The sequence below is a fragment of the Corvus cornix genome, chromosome 5 (genome assembly GCF_000738735.6).
Source record: "Corvus cornix cornix isolate S_Up_H32 chromosome 5, ASM73873v5, whole genome shotgun sequence".
Lineage (NCBI taxonomy): Eukaryota > Metazoa > Chordata > Aves > Passeriformes > Corvidae > Corvus > Corvus cornix.
Window position 1 is genome coordinate 9,310,750 of NC_046335.1, and position 22,763 is coordinate 9,333,512.

General features: G+C 41.8%; 1 protein-coding gene across 1 annotated transcript in view; it reads right to left on the reverse strand.

Annotated features, from left to right (window-relative positions):
- Window positions 1–12,043: 12,043 nt before the first annotated feature.
- Window positions 12,044–22,763, reverse strand: part of ASPG (asparaginase) — a 44,526-nt gene continuing 33,806 nt past the window's right edge. The window contains exons 13-16 of the mRNA XM_039552963.1: window positions 20,457–20,543; window positions 14,410–14,509; window positions 14,034–14,092; window positions 12,044–12,448 (exon numbers count right to left, since the gene is read on the reverse strand). Coding sequence (XP_039408897.1) covers window positions 14,039–14,092; window positions 14,410–14,509; window positions 20,457–20,543 — 241 coding nt within the window. The 3' untranslated portion in view covers window positions 12,044–12,448; window positions 14,034–14,038. The remainder of the gene's footprint in view (window positions 12,449–14,033; window positions 14,093–14,409; window positions 14,510–20,456; window positions 20,544–22,763) is intronic.

A 22,763-nucleotide genomic window follows, 5' to 3' on the forward strand; every position in this document is an offset into this window, starting at 1 on the left:
TCTGCCGCGCCTGGCCGTGCGGGGCCCTTTTATACCCGCGCGGTACCTCGCGGTGATGAGCCGTCCCCTGCGCGGCAGCCAGGAATGCTGCCCTCGCCCCTCACACGACCAGTTTTTCCAGGCTGCCTTCGCACTGACGGGGCGGTTTTGTTTCCAGCCATCATCTGGGGCGGCAGAACGTCAGCAGGTAGAGAAGGACAAACCTGTTCCGAGGCGGCGCGTTTCCTCCCTCCCTCTCTCCTCCCGCCGCCCTCCTGCCCTCCGCCCTGCCACCGGGGGAAACTGCTCGACAGGTTTCGCCGAAGCTGGAGGTGGCTCCGGGGGCTGAGTAAGAGACTCCACCCTGCGCCCTCCCGACAGGCGCTGCCGCTGACGGGCCGCCTGCCCTCGCACCCTCCCGGCCCCCCTCGCTTGGCTGGCAGCCCTGAAAAACAAAACAACAAAACAAAACAAAAAAGGCTTAAACCGGCACGTCACGTTCTCCGGGGGATTTCACCGCCGCAGTGTGAACGCCCGGCCTGGCCCGGGATCCGTGCTGGTGGCGTCGCGCCTGGCGAGCATGGCCGCTTCCCACCCAGCCGGCTCCCCGGCAGGCCTGAGGGCTGCTCTCCTGCCTGCCATCCCCGGGATTCAGAGCCGGGTTTCCCCTCTTTCCCCACCGGCCAATATTCTCTGAGATGAGAAGGCAATCTACCAAAGCCCTCTGACATCTCTGGGTGAGCTGGCAGTGTTGCCATGTGCTGTCCAGCCCTCCTGAAGGGTAGCGTGGGTACCCATTTCTAGTCTGCAAGTGTTCATTGCCAGACTGACTCTCCTGGGTGTAGTTTCAGGGGTTTTTCTTAGAAACGACATGAGAAATCCCCTGCTGTGCGTGAGTGCCTGGGTTTGCCCCGTCTTCCCCCAGTATCCCCACAGCACTGCTGCTGTTTCCTCACGTGCCGTGAGGAGACACCATTGGGGAGCACTGGCCTTTCCAGAGGTCGCTTTCTGCTCCTGAATGTTCCCGACCTTGCTTTCAGAAAGGAAGGACTAAGAAGCCAGAACTGAAAAACATGAAGAAGGTTCTGATGTTCAGAGGTGTTGGACAGCTAACAGGGAGGAAGGACACCCTGAACTTTGACAAACTAGCAATGAAATCTAGTTCGCTGAGGTTTCCAAGCCATGTTGTTGGGGTGAGCTGAAAGGCCCTCACGCCCTGTAACCTTAGGATGGGGATTATGGTAACCCCCCAGTCGGCTTCCCCATGGTAGCAGTGGGGACACTGGTTGTTGTTGGTGCCAGGCTGCCTGCACTGCCTGACCACATGCTGCTCTCACCAGCCAGCCCAGGAGACACCATTTCAAAAAGATGTGGATGCTAAACCTTGCTCTGCCAGTGACTCAGCCTCCAGCCTCAGCCAAGTCACTTCACCACACCTTGAGAGGGAGATAATGCTTACCTACCTCATCTTATGAGGCTTCACTAATGTTTATGTAGTGCTTTGAATGTTTAAAGAACTGAGTGCTGTTTATGCATTTTGGTGTTCCAGATCCTATGATCTTTGGCCCTTTAAAAATATGTAAGAGACTCAAGCAGTCCCAGAGGAAATGCCCATACAGGAGGCATCCCAGAGCAGCAGAGCAGGGAGAAGCCCTTGTGGCTGTGCACAGCTCATGTGAACATGGTGCTGCACCAGAAGCTGGAGTGCTGGAACCAGAACAGGTTGCTCTAGGAGCCTATGCAAACCTCATGCTGAGGAAGCTCCCTGGATCTAGGCTGGAGGCGTTTCAGTCTGCTTTGGTAAAGCCAGCTCCTGCTCTTCTGTTCTGCCCTCACACTCAAACCCAGAACTTAATTTTGTGCCTTCTTCCAGACAGCCCAAGCCATAGGAGGTTTCTGGGCTTTCTCATTCTCCCAAAAGGATATTCGCTTGCCTTGGGTAGAGCAGGGTGCCATGTGTGTGAGTTCACTCAAAGGATACCTCTGTCCTTGGCATCCATGGAAATCTGTGGAAGAAAGACTGCTATTTACACTCTGTAAGAAGAGGCATTTGTGCTATGACACAGTGTTCTAGGTCGTCCACTCCTGCCAGTGATGTGTACATGATGTGCAGCATGGCTGCATGGGCTGTATTTTATATATAATCCTTCACTAACTACACTGGCAACTCTCGCCTGCCTCTGACAAACACAAACTCACACCCACACCCACAGCTCCACAATACCACCCAGCTAAATAATAACCTGACTGTCCATACTAACTGGGTTCAAGAGTCCTTTCCAGCCAAACCAGTTAGAACCTGCTGCTGCACTGGCGTGATATATAATCCCCAGGGATCCCATTGCTGTTCTGGTGCCGGGTCAGACACGCATGGCAGATGGCCCCTAAAGGACTCTGAGCACTAAGTGGGGACCTGCCTGAGGCAGCCAGGGTTCTCTGAGGTACCAGAACCTGTATGGTGTTTAGGCAGGATGAACCATCTTCTGCTTTGGACTTCTTTTTTAATAAGTGTCGGTGGTTTTACTGTGAATGGGTAAACATACCTTTAATTTAATTACATAAGTATTTAGTATGTTCTGTTTCTCACCCATATACCTTCAATTATGAAAGTAAGAAAGTTAACATCCTGCTTCCTCCCTTCACTAGGTAGAGTATCAGAGAACAGGCTGAAGGCTTTGAAAGGTAGAAGAGTAGAGGTGTCCAACAGTGGAAATAGACAGCACTAGGCAAGGGATGAGCAATGTATTGTTCTTTCTCTGTGAAAGTGTGACAGGTGATTGATGCATTAAAATAGTAGAATCGGCTCTGAAATTATATAGGGGCAAAAATGAGGAGTATTAGAAGGAATAGTAATTAGTCTGTTGTTTCTGTTGATGGTTAAACTAAGTGTTGTTTATATCAGCATGACCCAAATGAAAAGGACTGCGGTACCCCCCCAGCATGGCCTTGCCACACTGGATGCTAAGAGCTCTCTGACTGCACCAACACTCCTGAAACCTGGAGGAGCAGCACACTGTAACGTGGAACGTGATGGCTTGAGCACCTTGTACAGCGGGCAGAGTTTTCTTGGAAGGGGAAAGCAAATCCCAGTCACCTGATAGTGTCAAAGAAAGAGGGCAGCACAAAAGGAGACATAATGCCAGGGGTGGTTGTAGGAGACAAAGAGCTGGTCTGGGAGGAAGTGAAGATGAAGGGTAAGCTTGTGGGAGGACATAAAAGGCTGTGCTGTTTGCATGGCAGAGTATGGAAGACCGTGAATGCTCTGGTAATGAGAGGAGAATTATATTTCAGGGAGGTTCTACTTTGAAAAAATGAGGTTATGAAAAATGACTGGGAGGTACTATCATTATTACCAATCAATATTCCCATGCTTCTTTGGCAAAAGCTCCCTATACTTTCCTGCTAGTTCCTTATTCCACAGGTAACATCATGGAAGAGCATAGGAGAACCCAAAGTACTATTTCTTGTATGACATGTTTTATCTGACAATTCTAGACTTAAATCCAGCACTCAAACTAAGCATGGACATGGATCTTACCATTTCTCTGCTTATCATTTTTATGTTCCTCATTATTTCCCTACTGATTTCCTACTCTTGCTCATTAATGCTCACCTAAAATTAGGTTGGAAGTTACTTAAGAAAGATCCGGAATCTGACATGTCCTGCAAAGTACTTTTAATATTCTTGTATTCTTGGGTCTGGTAAACAGGAAAAAACAAAATCTCTGCAAGTGGACTTTCTCCCACCCTGGGACATCAGCATTCCATATGTTCATAGCAAATGGTGATGGGGCAACGCCATGTTTACTTTAGTTGGTTTAAACTCATTTGTCAATACAGCAGCCCACTATGTGTCACATGTGAGCATAATAATAGCTTGATACTAACTTGATTTGCAGTAATAAACACCCTGAGAGATGGCCTAATGCTTCCTCATAAATAGGAAGCCTTTTGAGATTACTGCCTAAATAACATCAAGTGATTTATAGATAAATGGATGAGGTGGGATGTTTTTCCAACCAAGAACTTTTAGAAAGATTGTGGGTTTGCCATTCAGTAGGTAGATTAATAAAGAAGAGCTAGAAATTAAAATATGGCTAACAGCTTCTTAGGAAGCCAAGAATTCACATTTTATTGGAAATGCCACTATTGTGTGCACAAAATTTTGATCAAATCCAAAATTATCAGTTTAGCAGGAGAGGGATTTGTATTCAAATGCTTTATCTAAACATTCAGTTCAATGTCCCTGAGCACTACAGATGTTACGTACCAATATAATGTGTAGTACTGCCTTTCACCATTTTCCTTGTTCTGACTTAATATCTTGTTCATTCCAGAAGCTAACTGTGTAAGTTACATTATACAAATTAATGTAGATTTTTCCTTTTTGGGACAGTTTTTCAAGTCAAGCTCTGTCTGTATTCAGTAGCACAATAGCAAGTAGCAGATTACAAATTTTCTGGTTTCTATTTCAAATTTTCAGTTTAATTGTTAAACACATCAGTTTGTTTAATAACAAGTCTAGAATAAGGAGACCTTGAGGCTTTGCACACTTAGAGGCTGGTTCAGTGGGTACAATCGCCTGTGCATCAGCAGCTGCAAAAACAAAAATGTGTGAAGACCAATGCTTGTGCTGCAGAGATGGTGTGTGAGCTGTCAAGCAGATGTGTCCTGGGAGATCCATCCATCTCTGCATTGAGACCCTGATAGTAAGGAGAAGCTTCAACTCTGGCCCTAAAAAACATTAGAAAAGCACATTGCAAACAACAAGGAGGTACTTCTGATGTAGATTATACTTTGCCATGACTTCCCCCTGTAAGTTCAGGAGCCCCAGCAGTGTGTTGAGATGATAGCTGGAGATCGCATAATCACAGAATAGTCAGGGTTGGAAGGGACATCTGGAGATCACCCAGACGAACCCCCCTGCCAAGGCAAGGTCAGCTGGAGCAGGTGACAGAGGAACATAGCCAGGCGGATTTTGAATGTCTCCAGAGAGGGAAACCTCTCTGGGCAGCTGTTCCAGTGCTCGGCCACCCTCAACATAAAGAAGTTCTTTTTCATGCTGAGGTGAAACTTCTTGTGTTTTAGTTTATGGCCTTTGTTCCTTGTCCTGTCGCTGGGTACCACTGAAGAGAGTCTGGCACCATCCTCTGACACCCACCTTTGAGACATTGGTATGGATTAATCACCTCTGAGTTTCCTCTAGACTTAGCAGGCCCAGCTTCCTCAGTCTCCTCATAAAAGGGATGCTCCAGTCTTCTAATGTGGCCTCTGCCAGACCCTCTGCAGCAGCTCCTTGTCTGTCTTGTACTGAGGAGTCCAGAACTGGACACAGAGATATGTGCATGAGAAGTGAATCCACCAAGTCCTCTTTTGCAATCAGCTCTGGATAAACAGTCCCTGTAGTATTTCAAATTTCAGGAAAGCTTGGTCTCATGGTTACATTTTTATGTCCTCACAATCTATTCTCCTTTCTCTCTCTCTCTTTTTTTTAATTAGAAATAAAAATACAAATTAAATAGCCAGTGAACACAATTCTGACATGACTAATTTTGAATGCTTCACTTCCCAGATACCTGACTCTAATGACCATAAGAAGAGCTGACTTTCATTAAATGCCAGCCACCTTTTACTCTACCATGAAGTTTCAGGCTAAACCCTGGAATCTAACACTTGAAATCACTCACTTTTTCTGAACATTTCAGCCAAGCAATTAATATTTAAGATTAGCTGCTGTGCATTCAATCTACTTCAATAACTTTATAATTTATTGCAATGCTTAATTGTGATAGCCATCACAAACCTTGTAGCAACTTGATTTTTCATGTTCATCGACCAGCTGCTTTTCCAGAGTTGGCAGGATTACGTGTCCTGTCCCATAAAACCATGAGAAAGGAAGTACTAATTATTTGACCATCTATTGAGATTTCCTAAGTATTTGCTGGTTCAAGCTATTGAAGATACAGAGAGTGTGACTTTGCACTGACGTAGCATGGTAATTTTTAGCAACATCTCATATTTCTGGTTTTATGTCCTTGAATGTAGAACTTTCCAAACAACAGTGGTGAATGGTGACATAGTTGTGGGCAGAGATCTTGGTCAAAGTGGTCCAAGTAAATAAACTGACTTATTTCACATCACACTCTTGTCAGACAGTAGAGATAACAGGCTGGTTGTCTTTGCCCTGAAGCCCTGGAGCTCTACAGGATTCAACAGAGATCTTTGCTGGATGCCTCAAGGGTGCTGGAATCGTGTCATCCCAACCTGACCTTTCAGTGGGAATAAGAAATTCAGATGTGCCACAGAAATAATTTGATGCATTGAAATCCCAATTTTACTGGGCCCTGGTCACAAAGATCCACAGCAAAACATATGCAGGAAGGAAGCCACACCCCCTGGAAGATGCAAGTGTGATTATTCACACACAGACAATCAGCATCAGAGAATCTCCCCAGCACAGCAGCTTCTTGCATGTGACAGGATTAATTGACAACTGTCTGTTCTAAATGTGATAAGTTTGTATCTCTCAGCAAATGACTGCCATTAAGATTCCTTTTTTCTCACCCTGAAATTCTTTTCTTTGCTATACATGACCTTTCTACTGAATTGCTAGGATTGTCATTTCCATTCTATGCTAATAATTAATCATTTCATGTAGAAATAATCAGCTGATGTAAACAAACATAACTGTCATTTTCTTGCCCCTTTCTTAGCACCTTTTACTGTGTGGAGTCTCATCTGATTTCACTTTTAAGTCCTTAAAACCAGGATTTGGGACTGTCAAACACTGAGCACAAGAGCCTAATGGGATCTACAGCAGTGGCACTAGGGGAGAAACACATTAATTATGCACATAAACATGTAATAATGAGGCTTATCTGTACTCAGAAGTGCTGCAGAGGATACTTAGCAGGCAGCTTTGGCCAGGCAATATCTCCCCTGGCCACCATTCTTCTGATCCCATGTGGAAGCTGAGGAGATGTGAAGGAATACTGTGGCTTGAGAGAGTTGTTATTTATTGCTGTGGTATTTACTGCTGCTGCAAGACAGGGAATGATATCTCAGCCTTTTCCTGCCTCGTTGTGCAACGTGCCACACATCAGGTCGCACAATGCTGGGGCCTGGCAGTGCCTGCATACGGAGGAGGCTGCAGAGCCAAGCTGCAGGATGTTGTTGGTTGGCAGCTTCCCATGGATTCCCTGTGATGTGCAGCATCCTGGAGTGGGAGGTAGGTGCTGGTGTGAAGCTCAAAACGCCAGTGGGAGTGCGCAAGATATGCACCGGCTGAGCGTGTCCCAACAGGAGAGCACTGGCAGGGCTGGCTGAGGGGGAAAGGGGTACAGCCTCTGCCCTGCCAGACTGGGAGGAGCGTAGGCCCCACTGGTTGTAACCTCCTGCTACCTCTGTGGCAGATTTGGACAGCAAGGACCAAATCTTTTGATGCTGAGATTTGAATCAGCTCTTCCCAAATGGATCCACATTAAGTAGTGCTGCTTAGTGCGGTTCACCAGACATTTTGCTGCCATGATTCAGGATTCTCGTCTCAGCTACACTTTTGAGACACAGGCTTCTGCCTCTTCCCATTCAGCTGATCACAGGTAAACAAATGTACGTATAATGAAGTCTCTAAAGTAATTTTCAGATAGACACTTTGCAAAATAATAAATCTGGTAGTACCAGATTTTATTCTGACTCATGGACTATCTAAGATGGCAACATTTGAGTCCCACAGATTCATTTGTATGGTTCAGTAGAGTACTTTACATATCTTATAAGCTTTCTACATTAGCAGCTTTTCTAAAAGAGTCACTCAAATTAAAGTGCTGTTAGAAACATGCAATCAAACACTGTGTCATAAAACATTGTTAAAGAATCATGGAAAGACTAGTCTTGCTAGTCTAGAAGATGATTATACTGCTGATAGAGTCCACTCGGAAGAGACACAAACATATCAGCAGTGCTTCTGATAACGTATGCTGCACACCTTTTTATTTGATCAGTTCTTTATAAATTTCTTGTTTTCACCCACCACACAATTACTTCAGGTTTATCTCAGTGATCTAACAAATTGTGTTGCTGGGAACTAAAAGGATTTTGTTTCTTAACTACTGTAATAGGTCCTATGGAGGGATGAGCATAGGTACCTGGAGAAGGGGATTACCCCTATGGCTGCATTTGATCACTCTTTGGGTCCATTAGTGCTTTGTGTAAGTGGAACTGGGCTCATTTTGTCTTCTATGCACAAAGGATATTTCCCTCCCTACTCATCTCACTACTTGAACAAGCCTTAAAAATGAAGGAATCTTCCAACTAGATCACAATCCTTTTGGAAGAATTCCAGTTGACCACACCATTCAGAAGACTGCAAATAAACTCTGATTCAAGGAGGGATTTAGTTCCAGATGAGAGATATCATTGTCACTCACTGTTGAACAGAAAAATCCCTGTATGAGATAACTGGGACATGCTACAGTATAGTAATTCTAAGTTAAGATGTGCAAAACTGGAGATATTTAGCTATTTAAGAAGAAGGAGCAGATGCTGAAGCCTTGTGAACATGATTTAGTTCAGGAAGTACTGATCAGACACAGTCAGTCTGGCCGGGGGTCAGCCAACCTTGACAGATGTCCGCAGTTTACCACAACAACATGCAATAGGAGAGCAAGTACATGCTGATTTTTCAAATAATTTAGAGTGCCCTTCCATGACAAAAGTTTTATAAGAGAATCTCCTGACAGAAACTTAGTATTTTCAGCCATCAGTAGAAAAGAAAGTGGTTGCATTCAGGAAAGAAAAGCTGTAGCTCAATCAGACAGGAACTTGGACATGTTAGTTGTGCAAATCTCTGCTTTCTGCAGTGTTAAGAGAAGTGCTGACATAGGCCAAGTAGTCCCTATCCCTTGGCAGTATTAGCTGGATCATTAGGAAAAAGAAACAAAGTGGAAGCTGGGTGTTGTCTTTCAAGTGAAGAAAGCTGTAGAATTGATGTCATGTTTGACTTTCAGAGGAGGCATGCATAGCATCTCCTCTGTGGAGAGGCAGCAGAGGTTCCAGCACCAGCATTCATTCCCAGAACATCACTGCAACTTAAAACATTCAACACTGGAAGTAAGTCCAACATTTGTGCAGCAGTTACAAGTCTCACATTATTGATTATGCCTTTGTACTGTTCTATAGTTACTGCTGAAATTGTGTGCAACAGGATGGTCCAGACCTGCAGGAGCCTCTCGACACTCACACAGGTGCAGGCTGGGAGCTTGTGCACTTTCCTAGCATGGCATTTGACCCGGTGGTGATTCTGCAGGGCAAGGAAAACGACAGCCCTGTTGACTGAGGCTGGAAAAGAATAGGAGCCACGGCCATTTCCTAGCAGAAACTAAAATGCCACTTTATGTTCCAATTAAAAACAGAGAGTTAAAAATATCACAAGCTTTTCTGCACCAAAAAAAAAATCCCAAAAAACCCCAAACAAACAAAAAAAACCCAACACCCAATCCAAAACCCAGAATTAACTCAATCCAGCTTTCACCATGCCATTTCAATGTGTACTGTGTATGAAATACCAAGCACGGATCTGCAGATGATCATCACAGTGCTAGATCTCCCAAAGTGTAGTTGGATGTAGCTATGGAAGGGTATGTGGACATCATGGGTGACTGGAGCTAAAGCTGTTTGAGGAGTTATGGAATGGACCCACAGTTAGTCTTGGCAATGGAATGAGTGTGTTTGCAATACCCATGGCCCTGTACGGCTGCTTAATCAGCAACCCTTTACTGAGCAGAAGATTGTTGGATAAAAAGAAGAGGGTATTGGATCTTTTCAAGAATGATCTGAAGGAGAAAAATTAGGATGTTTAAAAAATTGAGCTGCCTCTGGGATGTCTAGCATACTTTTGCTAATGAAAGACATTCTGCTGCTTACACTTACTGAAACAAATAGATAGAAACAAATAGGAACTATTTTATTCCTTACTAATATTTAGATTTTACTTTTGAGCAATAACTATGCAAAACTTAAGGGTTACTACACACGAATAGATTCATCATAAGACTGGGAGTTATCACAGAGAGTATAATTATGATTATTAAATCACCAGCATGAAGCAAAGGGTGTAGTAGACGAACAAGACAACACAGGATCTCCAAAGAGTTACTGAAGTTCATCTCCAACACTGAGTCAAGAGCTGAAGTTTCTGGCCTTGGTTGGGTGATTCTTGCCACAGCACCCTATACAGAGTTTCTCTTAACACCTGTAGACTGTTAACAGTTCCTGAATGAAATTCTAACATACATAAAAGAGATCCAGTTCTTCCTCAGATAAATACTAAATTTGCATTCATATGTCTGTCATTAAAACACACTGGTCTATTTATAAGGCAAATCACAGATTTTCTAGAAAGTTGCAGGAACACTGTCTCAGGCAAGATGAAATATTAATAGGATCTATACTTCTGTAAAGGTTTATCAGAAAGAAGCTAATACTGCTTTATTCTTACCGTAAAACGACCCAAACCATTTTATTTTAGCTTTATGAGCTTCTAACTAAAACTGCTTCCTGGATCACATCTCAGAATGTTGTCCTTCATGTCTTTAGCTGGCTTTTATGCAGGACCAAAATAGTTGGCTATTTTCTTCCCTCTCCTTCAGTTTTACTGTTGAGACCTATTAGTTCAGTAGTTCAAACCAGAATATAATTTTTTGTTTAAAAGAAAAAGTATGTTTTGTACTTTAGATGGATATTGTATTTTAGAAATATAAGAAGTTATTGTTTAGAAAGTTTTCTGTAGATCAGATGAGCCTTTATTGAAAAGTCTGAAGAAAATATTGATGCCTCTGTCTATGCTGCAGTCAATCATTTTGGCACAGAAATAAAGAATGGGTGCTGTTGTGAACAAATTATGACATCTGAGAATAATTAAAAAAGAGAAAATATTACAATGCCAAGAAAGTCACTTGTAAAGAAGGATTATATAGGGATTGCCTGGTTCAGTGCATCAACACAGACTATTGATGAGGCAAGATAATTCTGAACACCATAGGAAGAAGAGTCTGTGCATGATTTTACTCCTGATTGAAAAAATTTTCACAAACATTTGCTACATACATCATCAAGTATTTACAGATAAGACACCAAAAAACATGACAAATTTGATGCCTGATTTTTGATGGTAGATCTCATTTACTTAATTCTGTATTCACTTTACTCAATCTAAAGCATGTTCATTGCTATGTAATATCAATAATTTAATAATGAGACAGCATAGTTGTAATTTTTGTGACCATAGTGAAGACGTGCACAACTGTTCACATTAATCAGGCATTTTTATGGTTTTGTTTTGAACTGCAGTGTATACAGCATTTTCTCAGACTACGTGCACAGTTCCCTTGTTTTAGTGTGATCTGATTTGCAGTATACCTTGGGAATCTTTTAATACTAGCAGGCTCAGCAAGTAGTCCTTGCAGCTTTTCTCCATGATAAGAATAGCTGTGGGAAGTTTGAGTAGTATAAAGAGGAAAAAGAAAAATCTATCTGCATTTCAAAGATTCCCTTCAGATGCAGCAGATAGAAAATCCACAGAGTACTGCAGAAGCTGTAGGTGAAATTAAAAGTTGCCATCTCCAATGTATGCATTTGCCTGAAGTATTCCCTCCATTTACATATTCTAGGGCAGACACAGCTGTAAAGATACATATTGCCTTCTTTCTTTAGTCTGAAAGTGTTGGTACTTTAAACTTGGGGTCTGTTAATACTGAGATCCCATTTACAGTCCAAAGAATTACGTGTCTAGCATGTAGCAATCTTGATTATATTCCGGTCAGGATGTGGGAAAGATGCTATTAGAAACAAAACAATCAATTCACTCAGGCAGTCCCACAAACATGCTTTATGGCATCTGCCTCCTACTCATTTCAAGTGAGGGTTTATAGTGACACATTGGTGAAGATTAGTACACAACTGCAGGCAGATGCCCATGACTGATTCAATTGTTTGCACTGACACTCACAATTGCTCTAATTGCAACTGGAGTGATAAAAGTCATTGCAAAAAAACAGACCAAGTGAAATCAACATTGTTCCTCAGAGATTTTATTAGTTGAAACCCAGAAATGCACAATCCACTGTTTTTCCTTGGTATGAATTCACCACAGCATTTCCATTTGCTATGCCTGCAATACTGTCCTCAGTGGTTTAATGCAAGAACATTCAAAAGGCCTCTTTAAAATCAGAACTTGTAACAGAACAGCCTCACTTGTTTAGAAGCATTTCTTTCCAAAAAGTGATTAAAAAATAAAGGCAGCCAATAATTTTTAGATAATCAATGTGATCTTAAATAAAGAATCTTTCTAAGCTGTAGCTTTCCTGTATGCCCCAAGCAGCACTACCATTGTTCCTGTTAAGCCATAATGGCTTAACACCATGAATGTTTCAAGCTGGTATTCCTGATGAGGAGTGACCATCTTCTACAGCCTCTGGAGAAAGAGAAAATGATGTTTAGAACTAGGCAGTATCCAAAACCTTCCTGAGAACAGATTACCCTGTAGCCTGCCAAGCCAGTTCTCACGCGGTGCTGAAGACTTCCTTCAGACCGCCTACACTATTGATGGCTCAGTCCAAAGGAATTATGAGGTGATCCATGGACAACTTGAGGATTTAACACACTCACTCCCCACTTAAAAAAGAAAAGCAATTTTTGCAGACCTATTTCAATAAAAATGGAAATCCCTTTGCAGCATAACTCACATTCTAAAGGTATTTTAGCATTGCCATCCTGACCACTGGAAAACTTCCATTTAAATGCTCAAGACTGTGATTGTATCTAATCCTTCTATATCAGGTAAAATCAAAGAAAACCCCAAAACTTTGAAGGAAAGCAAAAAAATCTGCCTGATTGTGTCCTTCGTTCATTTAAACCAGTCTAGAGTGAATCAATCCAACTGCAGTCCCCACTAACATCTCTCAAATGGGAAACACAAGTGGCCAGATAACCATCGATGCAGCAAAACCTTTAACTACATTTTGTGCTAGTTTTAATAAATAAAGGAGATCATCTCCTCCCAATATTTAAATTGGGATTAGACTTGCCAATATATTGTGTTGCATCAGAAAGGAGCTCTGAGAAATGAAAGGCAAGTGTTTCAAATGCTTCCAGTTACAGCACAGCACTGGAGAAGGTCAAATGCCCAAACAAGTTCCCTGTAGAGAAACTTGTCAGATCCAATGCTCTGAACATGAGGCGCACACGTGCCTCACACGCACAGGGCCAGGGAAACACCCCTTGGACGATGGCAGCACAGAAGGGATTCATGTCAGGGACACCCAGGCAGCTGCCTCTGTGGCCTGAGGAAGAGGGAGGCCATGACACTGCCCTGTCCTATGCCCAGAGCTAAAGCAGCCCCTGGGCAGAGCTCTCTGTCACAGAGGTTTCTGCAGTCCATGTGTGGAGTACAACTAACTCCGGTCTGTGACGAATCAGCCACACGTCTCCCATGGTGGCTGACTATATTACACCAGGAGATTTCTGGTGTAGGGTGCTTCATTGAAAGCCAGCAGGAGAGGGCAGGTGGAAATGCTGCAGATGGCACAGTGGCCCCTCCTGAATGGCTGTGGTGACTACGCAGCTGTCCTGGGGAAGGGAATGCTCCTGTGCTGGGGGCACGGCACCCTGAGAGCCAGGCCTGGCCAACGTGCCTGATAAAAGGCATTTCCTCTCCAATGCAGGCAAGACAGAGGAGCAATTTATTGCAAGAGGCCAATGGAACATCACATTGTTGCCCTTGGTGGTTTTCTTTTAGTAGCTCTTACACTCCCAAGTTCAGAACTACACTGTGGAACGCACAAAAAAGCACTTCCAGGTCCAGGCAGAAATAGTAATAAACATTAGCCCCACTCTACAAAGAAGGATTAAAGTATTCAGAGTCAAATCAGAAACCAAGACAGGGACAGCAGTTGAAGCCAGATGTCCCAGGGTGAACCAGGGCTTAAATACAGGATCTCTATTCATACCTGTGCTGATCATACATTTCAGCACTCCAGCATTTGAAAACGAAATCTTACCTTTCTTACTGCTTTTGTCTAAGGAAGTCAAGAACCTCCTTCTGTCCTGTAGCCTCTGCCTGTAAGTAGAAACATGAATAAATCCTGCCATCCTGTGCACCAGGACATGCAAATGCTCACTTGTGGGAATTAAGACTATGTTACCACAAAATAATTAAAATCCAATTTAAATTTTAATTCCTCTAACATAGATGAGAAAATTCTCACTCCAACTATTTATTACTTCACAACAGCACCAGATTTGCGTTTGTAACAAATTCTAATCCAGTTTAGAGTCCACGATGCAACATGTATTTTTCCGAAATTAATATTATCCAAGAGCATGTGTTATTACTCAGCTAGCACACCAAGGGAGCACAGCTGTATGGACACTTACTACTTGTAGGGGATTCCTGCCATCATAACCAGTTTGCTCCAGGTCTGCACCAGCCAGGTACCAGGCGTACAGCCCATCCATATCGCCTCTAGCTGTAAGGCTGGGAAAAGAATAATTAATATTGGTTCTAAATCTTTCAGTTAATTTCAGGGAGTTCCTGGATCCTGTCAATGAGCTCAGCAGGCAAAAGCTGAACCAGGCTCAACATGGCTGCCAGGGTAGAGAGGTAAGGAACACTATTACAACAGCTTTGAATAGCTGAGCAAGCAACACAGCTTGATGAATGAGTTCCTTAAATTAATAGGGCTGTGCTATAAGTACTTACAACAGGCTAGTTTCACATAGTGGGTGTGACTATGACCAAAGGGGAAAAAAAAGTCACGCAGTTTCATATTTCACAACACAATATTTATCTCATGAAATGAGTTGGGGGGAGGGCAATGGCTAAATCAAGATGCAGCTGAGTGAGAGCACAAGCAGATGTACCAGCAACCCATGGGACTTACTTAAAACCACAAAGAAACCCCCTTCACAAGTTTGCATAACTGGGTTTGCTATCAGTAGTTATGACATTAAGTATATTTATGTGATATTATTTGGACAGTAACACAGCTATATTTGTTTTATAAAACAATTTGTAGGATTTAAATGGGCAGTAAGCAAAAAAAGAAAAAAAGCTTTTTAAAGATGACCTCTCTCTGCCACATGTAACAAGCAATAGGGAGGATCTGAATGAGTCCTATACAAACAAGTGAGTTAAAGTTTCCAGAGGAACGCACACCAGATTATTTTTTTGCACATTTTCTGGTAGTCCCATCCACAATACTTAAGGTTTATTTTTAACTCTCATTTTGGCAAAAGAGCTAAGAGCCTGTATATATGCAAAATCATGCCAGTCTGTACCAAGCCTGAAGACAGGCTGAACTGATGGGAAGGTTGGGAGGATGACCTTCAGTCTTCTCAGGATAGCAGCATCTGTGAAGCTTCAGACCTGAGCTTGCTGTGAGCTTGCAGATTGTTTCAGCAGAACCCTGCTGATAATCTTCAAGTGAGGTTGAATCTCATTAAGAGAGGGGGAACTCTCCCCAACATTATTAAGTTCAGAGTTTGCTGCCTTAACGAGAGCTTGCTGTGGGTGACAGGCACTGTGCTGGCAGCAGGGATGGAGATGGTGATGAGCTCCTGGGGGTGATGACCAAGCCATGCAGACCTGGTGAAGAGTGGAGAAGGCTCAAAGATACAAGGGGTAGTCAGGTGAACTCATGGAAGAAACCATGACAGCAGGGCTGCAACATTCACTTCTCTGCTAGGTGGAAATCACTTCTGTTGTTGATTAAATCGCTTAAGTACCTGAAAATATGTTTTCAGGGGAGTGGAAGCCTTTAATTGCAGCAGTCCCAGAGGCTGGGCACAAAAAGGGAAAGCAGATTGTCTCTGTCTGTGTTCCTCCCTACAACCCCCAGGTGACCTACAGCTGAGGCCTTTGGGGGACAGGGAAGTGGTAGTGGGGTACTAAGAGGTTTAACGGCGCTTCAGTCTGGCATCATGAAGGAAAGGATCAATAAATCATGAATGAAAACTGCCATCACAAAGAAAAAAGGCCCCTCAGAAGCAATAAGGAAACAGAGGAAGGCAGAGGAGGTCCAACAGGAAGCTCAGTGGGAGGTTGGTAAGGAAACTGCAGGAAAGGAATGAGCATTAGTAAAGAAAAAGTGTAAGCATTAGTAAAGCAAAGAAATCGCTTAGCAGCCACTTCTGGAACATATGAATTATCTTTGTTTACAAAGGCTAGTCTCTTGCTGTTAACACTGTAAGGTCACAGGCTAAGGAACAAACAAAAAGCCTACCTAGAGAGTTATGAGCATCACCAGCACTGGACAGGAGAGCACTGTATTTGCCAAACAGAATCTCAACGTTCAGCCATGTGCAAAGCAGAAACCACTTTGGTCAAAGATTTTCAGAAATATTACCAACCTACACACACCCAGGGCACCTCAGCTACATCTCTGTAAGCAACAAACAAGGACTGCTGCACTTACTTGAAAATTAACTGCCTAACAGCACCTATTCAGAAAGAGCAATTTAACCCTCACTGCAGAGGTCAAAACTGCGAAGTGGTCTCCTTCCGTGACATTAGAGCAGTCCAAATACACAGAAGTATCTTCAATTTTACAGCAGCCATTTACCAGTCAAGTGAGAACTTTATTCTATGGGTAGTGTTCCCAGAGAACAAAAGGTGATGTAGCTTCTGAGAAAATTTAGATACCACTCTAAATAGAAGATACCTACTGTTTACTAGATTGATTATCATCAAGAGCACCACAAAACATTTTCTCCAATTCCAGATTCCCCTAGTCAAGCTGTACACATTTGTATTTCCTTTACACACAGTAACTGTACTTGATATACTCAAATATATACAGGGACCTCTCAATTTACACTATTGGGACCATTGCTCTGTATTTGTCTCAAATGTATTTATGCCACCAATTCCTACTACAAGTGCAACCCCTAAGCAGTGAGTCCATCACTTTTATATAATGAAATGGAATAAAGATAGCTTCAGTATACACTTAACAGAATGTTGAAAACCTGCTTTGTTGATAAAGAACTATCTAACTCATTTTAGTAAACCCTGATACCTTTGACAGCAGATAATCCCAGGCATCCTGCCTATCAGTACTTTTGCATTCAGAAAAAAAATATTATGTATCCAGTTCACAGTTTCAGCAGAGCTAATGTAGCCATGATGATGACAGAGCTAAGATACCAATAATAGTGACAGTGTTCTCTGTGTCTCCCACCACACCAACATCAAGCTGCAATTTAAGGGGTGCTCTGTTACTCTCAGGGGACCAGGAGCAAAGCTTGTCAGGTCTCAGAAGGTTTATAAGGACAAGGGCCAATGCAGTTGTAGATTTGGGAAGTAAAAAGTAAAGTGAAATGACACATTGGAGCTCCCTCCTGCCTCCTCATGTACTAGGATTTCATCTTTCCCAGGGACACAAAGCTGTGCTTTATCAGCAATTCTCCCTTTTCAGTGTCTATATGAAGTAATCAGGAGAGACTTTCTTTTTTTCAGGTGTGTCATCACCTGGACAGAAGAGAAAATTTTTTTCTTCTTTTTGTTTTAAGATGAAGATCCGAAAAAAAAGAAAAAAGAAGAAGTCCAGCACAAGGCATGGTTTGCTCTGTCCTGAACACATTTGGGAGTTCTTAGCTTGTATCTCTGCATCTCTCTCAGCTGAGACAGACAGACTTCTTTGAGAGACAGCAGGCAGTAGAAGCTTGGTCCTAATTCCTGCAGAGGCATATTTATTCTTCCTTCCCCAGCCTTACCCCCTGTTTATGTTAAGTTGAAGAGGCATCTTATTCTGAAAGGTGGTGATTTTGAAAGGCTGCATCCCTCTGTATCATATCATACCATATAATATCATTTTATAAGTATATGAAAAAGTAAGCTGTTTTGGCTTTATGCCCCTGTTTAATTCTGTGAAGTACAGACTTGAAGTACCTCTATACAAGCTTTTTTCCTTTAAAAAAAAACTCCACAAATCAACTGTTTACTAACTCCAGAAGCTTTCAGAGTAAGTCTGAGTGTCCCAATTTATCTCATCATGGTTTGGTTTTTCAGACAGATGACAATACTACTGCAATACAAGAAGATATTCTGACATTTTTAACAGATTACTAACACTGAGATCTCATTTTGAAACAAAGCCATGTACCAGATACCAAACATCAACAAAGTGATTCTGAAACCAGACTAACACCTCTCACTTAAAAAAAGACACCAGCAAATGAAACCATGAAAGATTTAATAACTATGTGCATCTCCACTTCCTACACAAGAGTTCCCACTGATACAGTCCAACCCTCAGTTCTGGCTGGTACTCCTTTCCCTCTCAAACATCACCAATGCCAAAGGAACACATTTATTTTCATTTTATCTCCATAATCTTCCAACTGAACTATTCTATTCTATTCTAAAATCATGAGTCTAAACAGAAGGAGGCTGAGGAGGCTATTAGAACACAAAAATCACTATTTATGTTCTTTCGTAACAGTCTGTTTGAGGATTGGTCGGTAGCAAAGAGGGAAAACATACTTATAATTTAATTCAGAGAGAATTGCATGGGAGGAAAAGTTAAGTTAGCTAAGTGCAGGAACACAGAGCTTATCAGAAAGCAAGCAGCTTTATCCTTCTAAACCACAAGAGCTTGACAAATTGCCTTGGTGACAAATTTGGACTGGTAGAAATTGCAGCTTAAGGCACATTAAAAGATAGAAGAAATGCAGGAAAATAGCTCCAGTTAGACAGAGGGGAGATGTTATAAACAGCTGGTTCTACAAGCAGCCTGACCATGTGGACATGTTTACTGCCATGCAGGTGCCAGTGCCTGTAGAGAGAGCTTAAAATAAGGAGTTAAGAGAGAGGACAGAGACATGAGCCAGAACATGCTGGAAAAATGAGTGTATCAGTAAGGTCATCTGAGGACACTGGAGAAGTATCAGAGACATTTTGGCAAGAGGACAAACACCAGCACCTCAGATTTAGTAACTTTTAGGTATCTGAATAATGCTCTGTGGAGTAAGTCCACTTTGTTAGCAATGACTATGCCAGGCCCTCTAAAACAGCAGAGCAGAGGAAGAGCTTCAGCTCTGCAGGAGCAGGGTAGGAACAGCCACTTCAGCACTGTCTCAAAGCCTGACCTCTGCCTGGTTCTGCTCCTGGTACAGGCTATGCATCCTCCCCTCAAGCAGATCCAGGTGCACAGTGATCCCTACAAAGCTGTAACAAACTGCATGAGAACCACATTTTGTTATTTTGTTTGAAGTACCCTTTTTCTCTTCCTGATTTTTTCTTCTTTTTTTGGACATATTACTGCCAGGTCAGCTAGCCAAACTGGTTCTGCATGTGCCACCAGGACAAAGCAAGGGGCCAATTTATTTGTAGAAGAATGTCATTCCCTAAACCACTCCTCTTGCCTTTTGGCAGAGGGAAACTGCACAAACCAAGGGTTTAGCTCTGTCCTATCACTTACAGTGCCCTGGGAAGTGCACATTTTGACTCCATGGTAAAAGCCTTATTACCCAGTCTCCTCTGAGCATGTTATGACAATGGAAACACTCCAGCTAGTGTTCCTTAATTCCAGAATTATTCAAAGGACAGAGTCCAGTCTCTACACAGAACACACATAAGCTTTACCTTGACCTTGTTTTGTAGACATTATACAGCACTGGCTGGTCCCTGCAAGTCTCATGGTTTCCTGCCAAGTCCTGATATAAAGGTCAGTACTCAGGGGTTTTTTGTTTGTTTTTCAAAAGAGAGAAGAGGAAATGAAGCAAAAACTACAAGTAATTTTCAGATATACATGAACCTTCTCACAATTTTCAGAGTAATTTGTAATTCAGGACCAGTACTGGAAAAAATGAAATCTAACATCTATTTCTTTTTATAATACATATCCACATCATTATATATTGAAAGCAAGTTTATTCAAACCAGCTCTAAGAGAATTATATCCTCTTAAAATTAAATATAGTGATGGTGAGCAGCTGTTCACAACTAAATCAAATCTGTCTATTTGATTTAGTTATTTTTAAGAACAATACTATACACTAGTTACAGTAGAAGCCATTCCAATATAAGTGAAAAGTGGACTTTATAACAATAAAAATGATGCATTTTGTGCACCTTTATGTTTAAGAGAGATGTTACAAAATCATACCTTGAACATCTTCTTTTCACCACTCCTCAGTAAAAGACTTTGGGAAAAAATGGGGTATATATTTGCTTCCAGCTCACTTATCCCCACAATTCTCTCTACTTTGGAACTCTCTTGAGTTATTGGTGCTTTGAAACAGAGTTGATTCTTAATTTCATCACTTCACTTGTTGCCTTACTATTCATCTAGCACAGAAAGAGCCACCTCATGTGCCAGGGACCCAACTGTTTATTGAAAGCTCTCCATTTTTGAGTCTCCTCTGAAAAACCATGCCTCTCCACACCATTTTAGGGCCACCTCACCATATATCACATTTACCTGCAGAGTATTGTCCCAACGTCCTCCAAGTCATGGCTTGAAAGGTGCGCTCCTGTTTCTCGTAACAAGTTAATCACTGGTATGTGCCTTTATGAAAAGAATAGAAAAAAAAGAGAAAGTGACTTGACCTGGAGGGGCTTTTCCCCCCCTGAATCCAGCATTGTCATATACACAAACAGTCAGTGAAAGTTCTTACATTCTATTTTCCACAATCACAGAATCAATGAATCTTTTCCAAGGTGACAGATGCAGTAAACAGAGCTTCCCTCCCTCTCAAAAACTCATTCACACACTAAGCCCAAGGAAGTGTTAAGTTCAGCTCTAAAAATGAAAGGGATGCATACCCTTCTCTTACAAGAATTCTTAGTATGTTTACCTTAGTGCTAGGTTAATTTAACACTAGAAATATTAGTAACTGAAATACATGCAAACAGGGAGAATATTTATTACATAGCATCATTCCTGTATTTTAGAGAATACAATGCCCATATATATCAGAATTAAATAAAACATTATGTCTTGCAGATAAGCAATGAATCTTTATGTTAATGGAGAAGCTCATCGGATTTTTAGGGCTTCAAAATGATGGTAAGAATTCTTATGAACCTCTGTCAAATGTACATCTTTTCCTAACTTCCTCCTCCCAACACCTTTATTATTTGTTTCTACCTGGAGACTTTAGGAGGTCTTTCCTTGTCCTTTATCCTTTGAGATAAAGGGACAAATAGCACTACCAGGCAACACCTACACCTTAGTTAGATGCTCAAGAAACTCTATGGAAAGGCTGCTCTCTAAAGGTACTGTTGTGGGTAGAAAATAACATGACAAGTAAAAAATCTGCAAAATACATTTTTCATAACTAACCTAGTGGAAGGTTTAGAACTGGGTTTGAAAAGGAGGCAACAGAGTGCTCCTCTGCTAAACAACTGATACCGTTTACAAATCAAGCTCCAGAAGAAGCATGATGACCCAGTAGATCAGGAATAGTTTCATAATTCCTATTTTAAGTTGCTACACTATAACACTTCAAAATAAAGAGGTAGGCTTATAATTTAACAGGAAACATATGAGCTTTTCCAACCCATTACCTAAAAGATCATCTGTAGTAATTAAAAATAAAAATATAAGCTCCCATACACTTTCTGCTTAATCAGTTGTTGGTAGCCATGGGCCTTTCCCTTTTTGAATTGGACTAAACTACTTATCTAATCCCTCTGCTTCTTTTTAGGAAACTCTGTCTTCAATCAGAAGTTACTTTACAGTTTTCCATATAAAGCCTCTGTAAGCTTATATGTTTCATATAAGATCTTAAGTTTCTCAACTAACTAAAGAACTGTACACATACTGTGGGAATCACCTTGCTTTTCCAAACACAGGTTATTGACCCTAGGAGACAGATTTTTTTTTTTTTTTTTAATTATACTTTGTTCCAATTGACAGCCAAAAAAATATATATATTCTTACTTTGCTTCATAGCAAAGCACTGCTGGAACAGCACATGCCTCAAGTTTGTTCAGTTATCTAAAATATTTTCTCAGGTGGGTCCCTTATGACGTGGCTCATCATCCACAAGCATCTCCTTGAGCCAGCAAATAATGGCATGGTTTCCTACTTTTCAATCTGTGGTGAAGGATGAATTCTACATGTATGAATTTTTTAATTCTTAGTCTTAAGCCAAACAGTAATTAGCTGAAATGAAATTTGACCTGAAATAGATTAATGTAGAACATGTCTGTTCACTCTCACTGGGTACTGAACATAACATGGGGAGTGTCTGTTTACTGTCCAAGGACTGCCCTGGAGTATTCCTCATTTCCCACCTTATATGGGAAATCACAGCATGAAATGAGCACTTTTTAAAAATAAAAGCTTTGCTATGGGACAGCACTAAAAGATAAAAGGCTGCAAAGCATTTAATGTTGTATGGTATCTTCCATCAATGTGACCCCCTATGAGGTCTGTACCTCTGGATACCAGCAAAAAGCCAGGTTTTCTCTTCCTGTTGTAACTATTTACTCCTTACTGGTAGGAAGATTCTCTCCAGAATGCCCTTCACATCCCACTCACACCACACAGCTATTACTGCTCTGAGTGGGACTCTGTAAATCTTTGGTATAGACAGATTCGGGATTATTTACCCAACTCAATTAATACAGCAAATTTAAACAAGGAAAAAAAAATAGTGGCTTGAAATAAATTAAATTTGTAAGCATTGTAACTGATAGTGTTTACAATAAATGCTTACAATAAAGCATTTCTAAACAGAAGTACAATGTCCTGATGAGCCATTCAAAGTCACATTTCTTG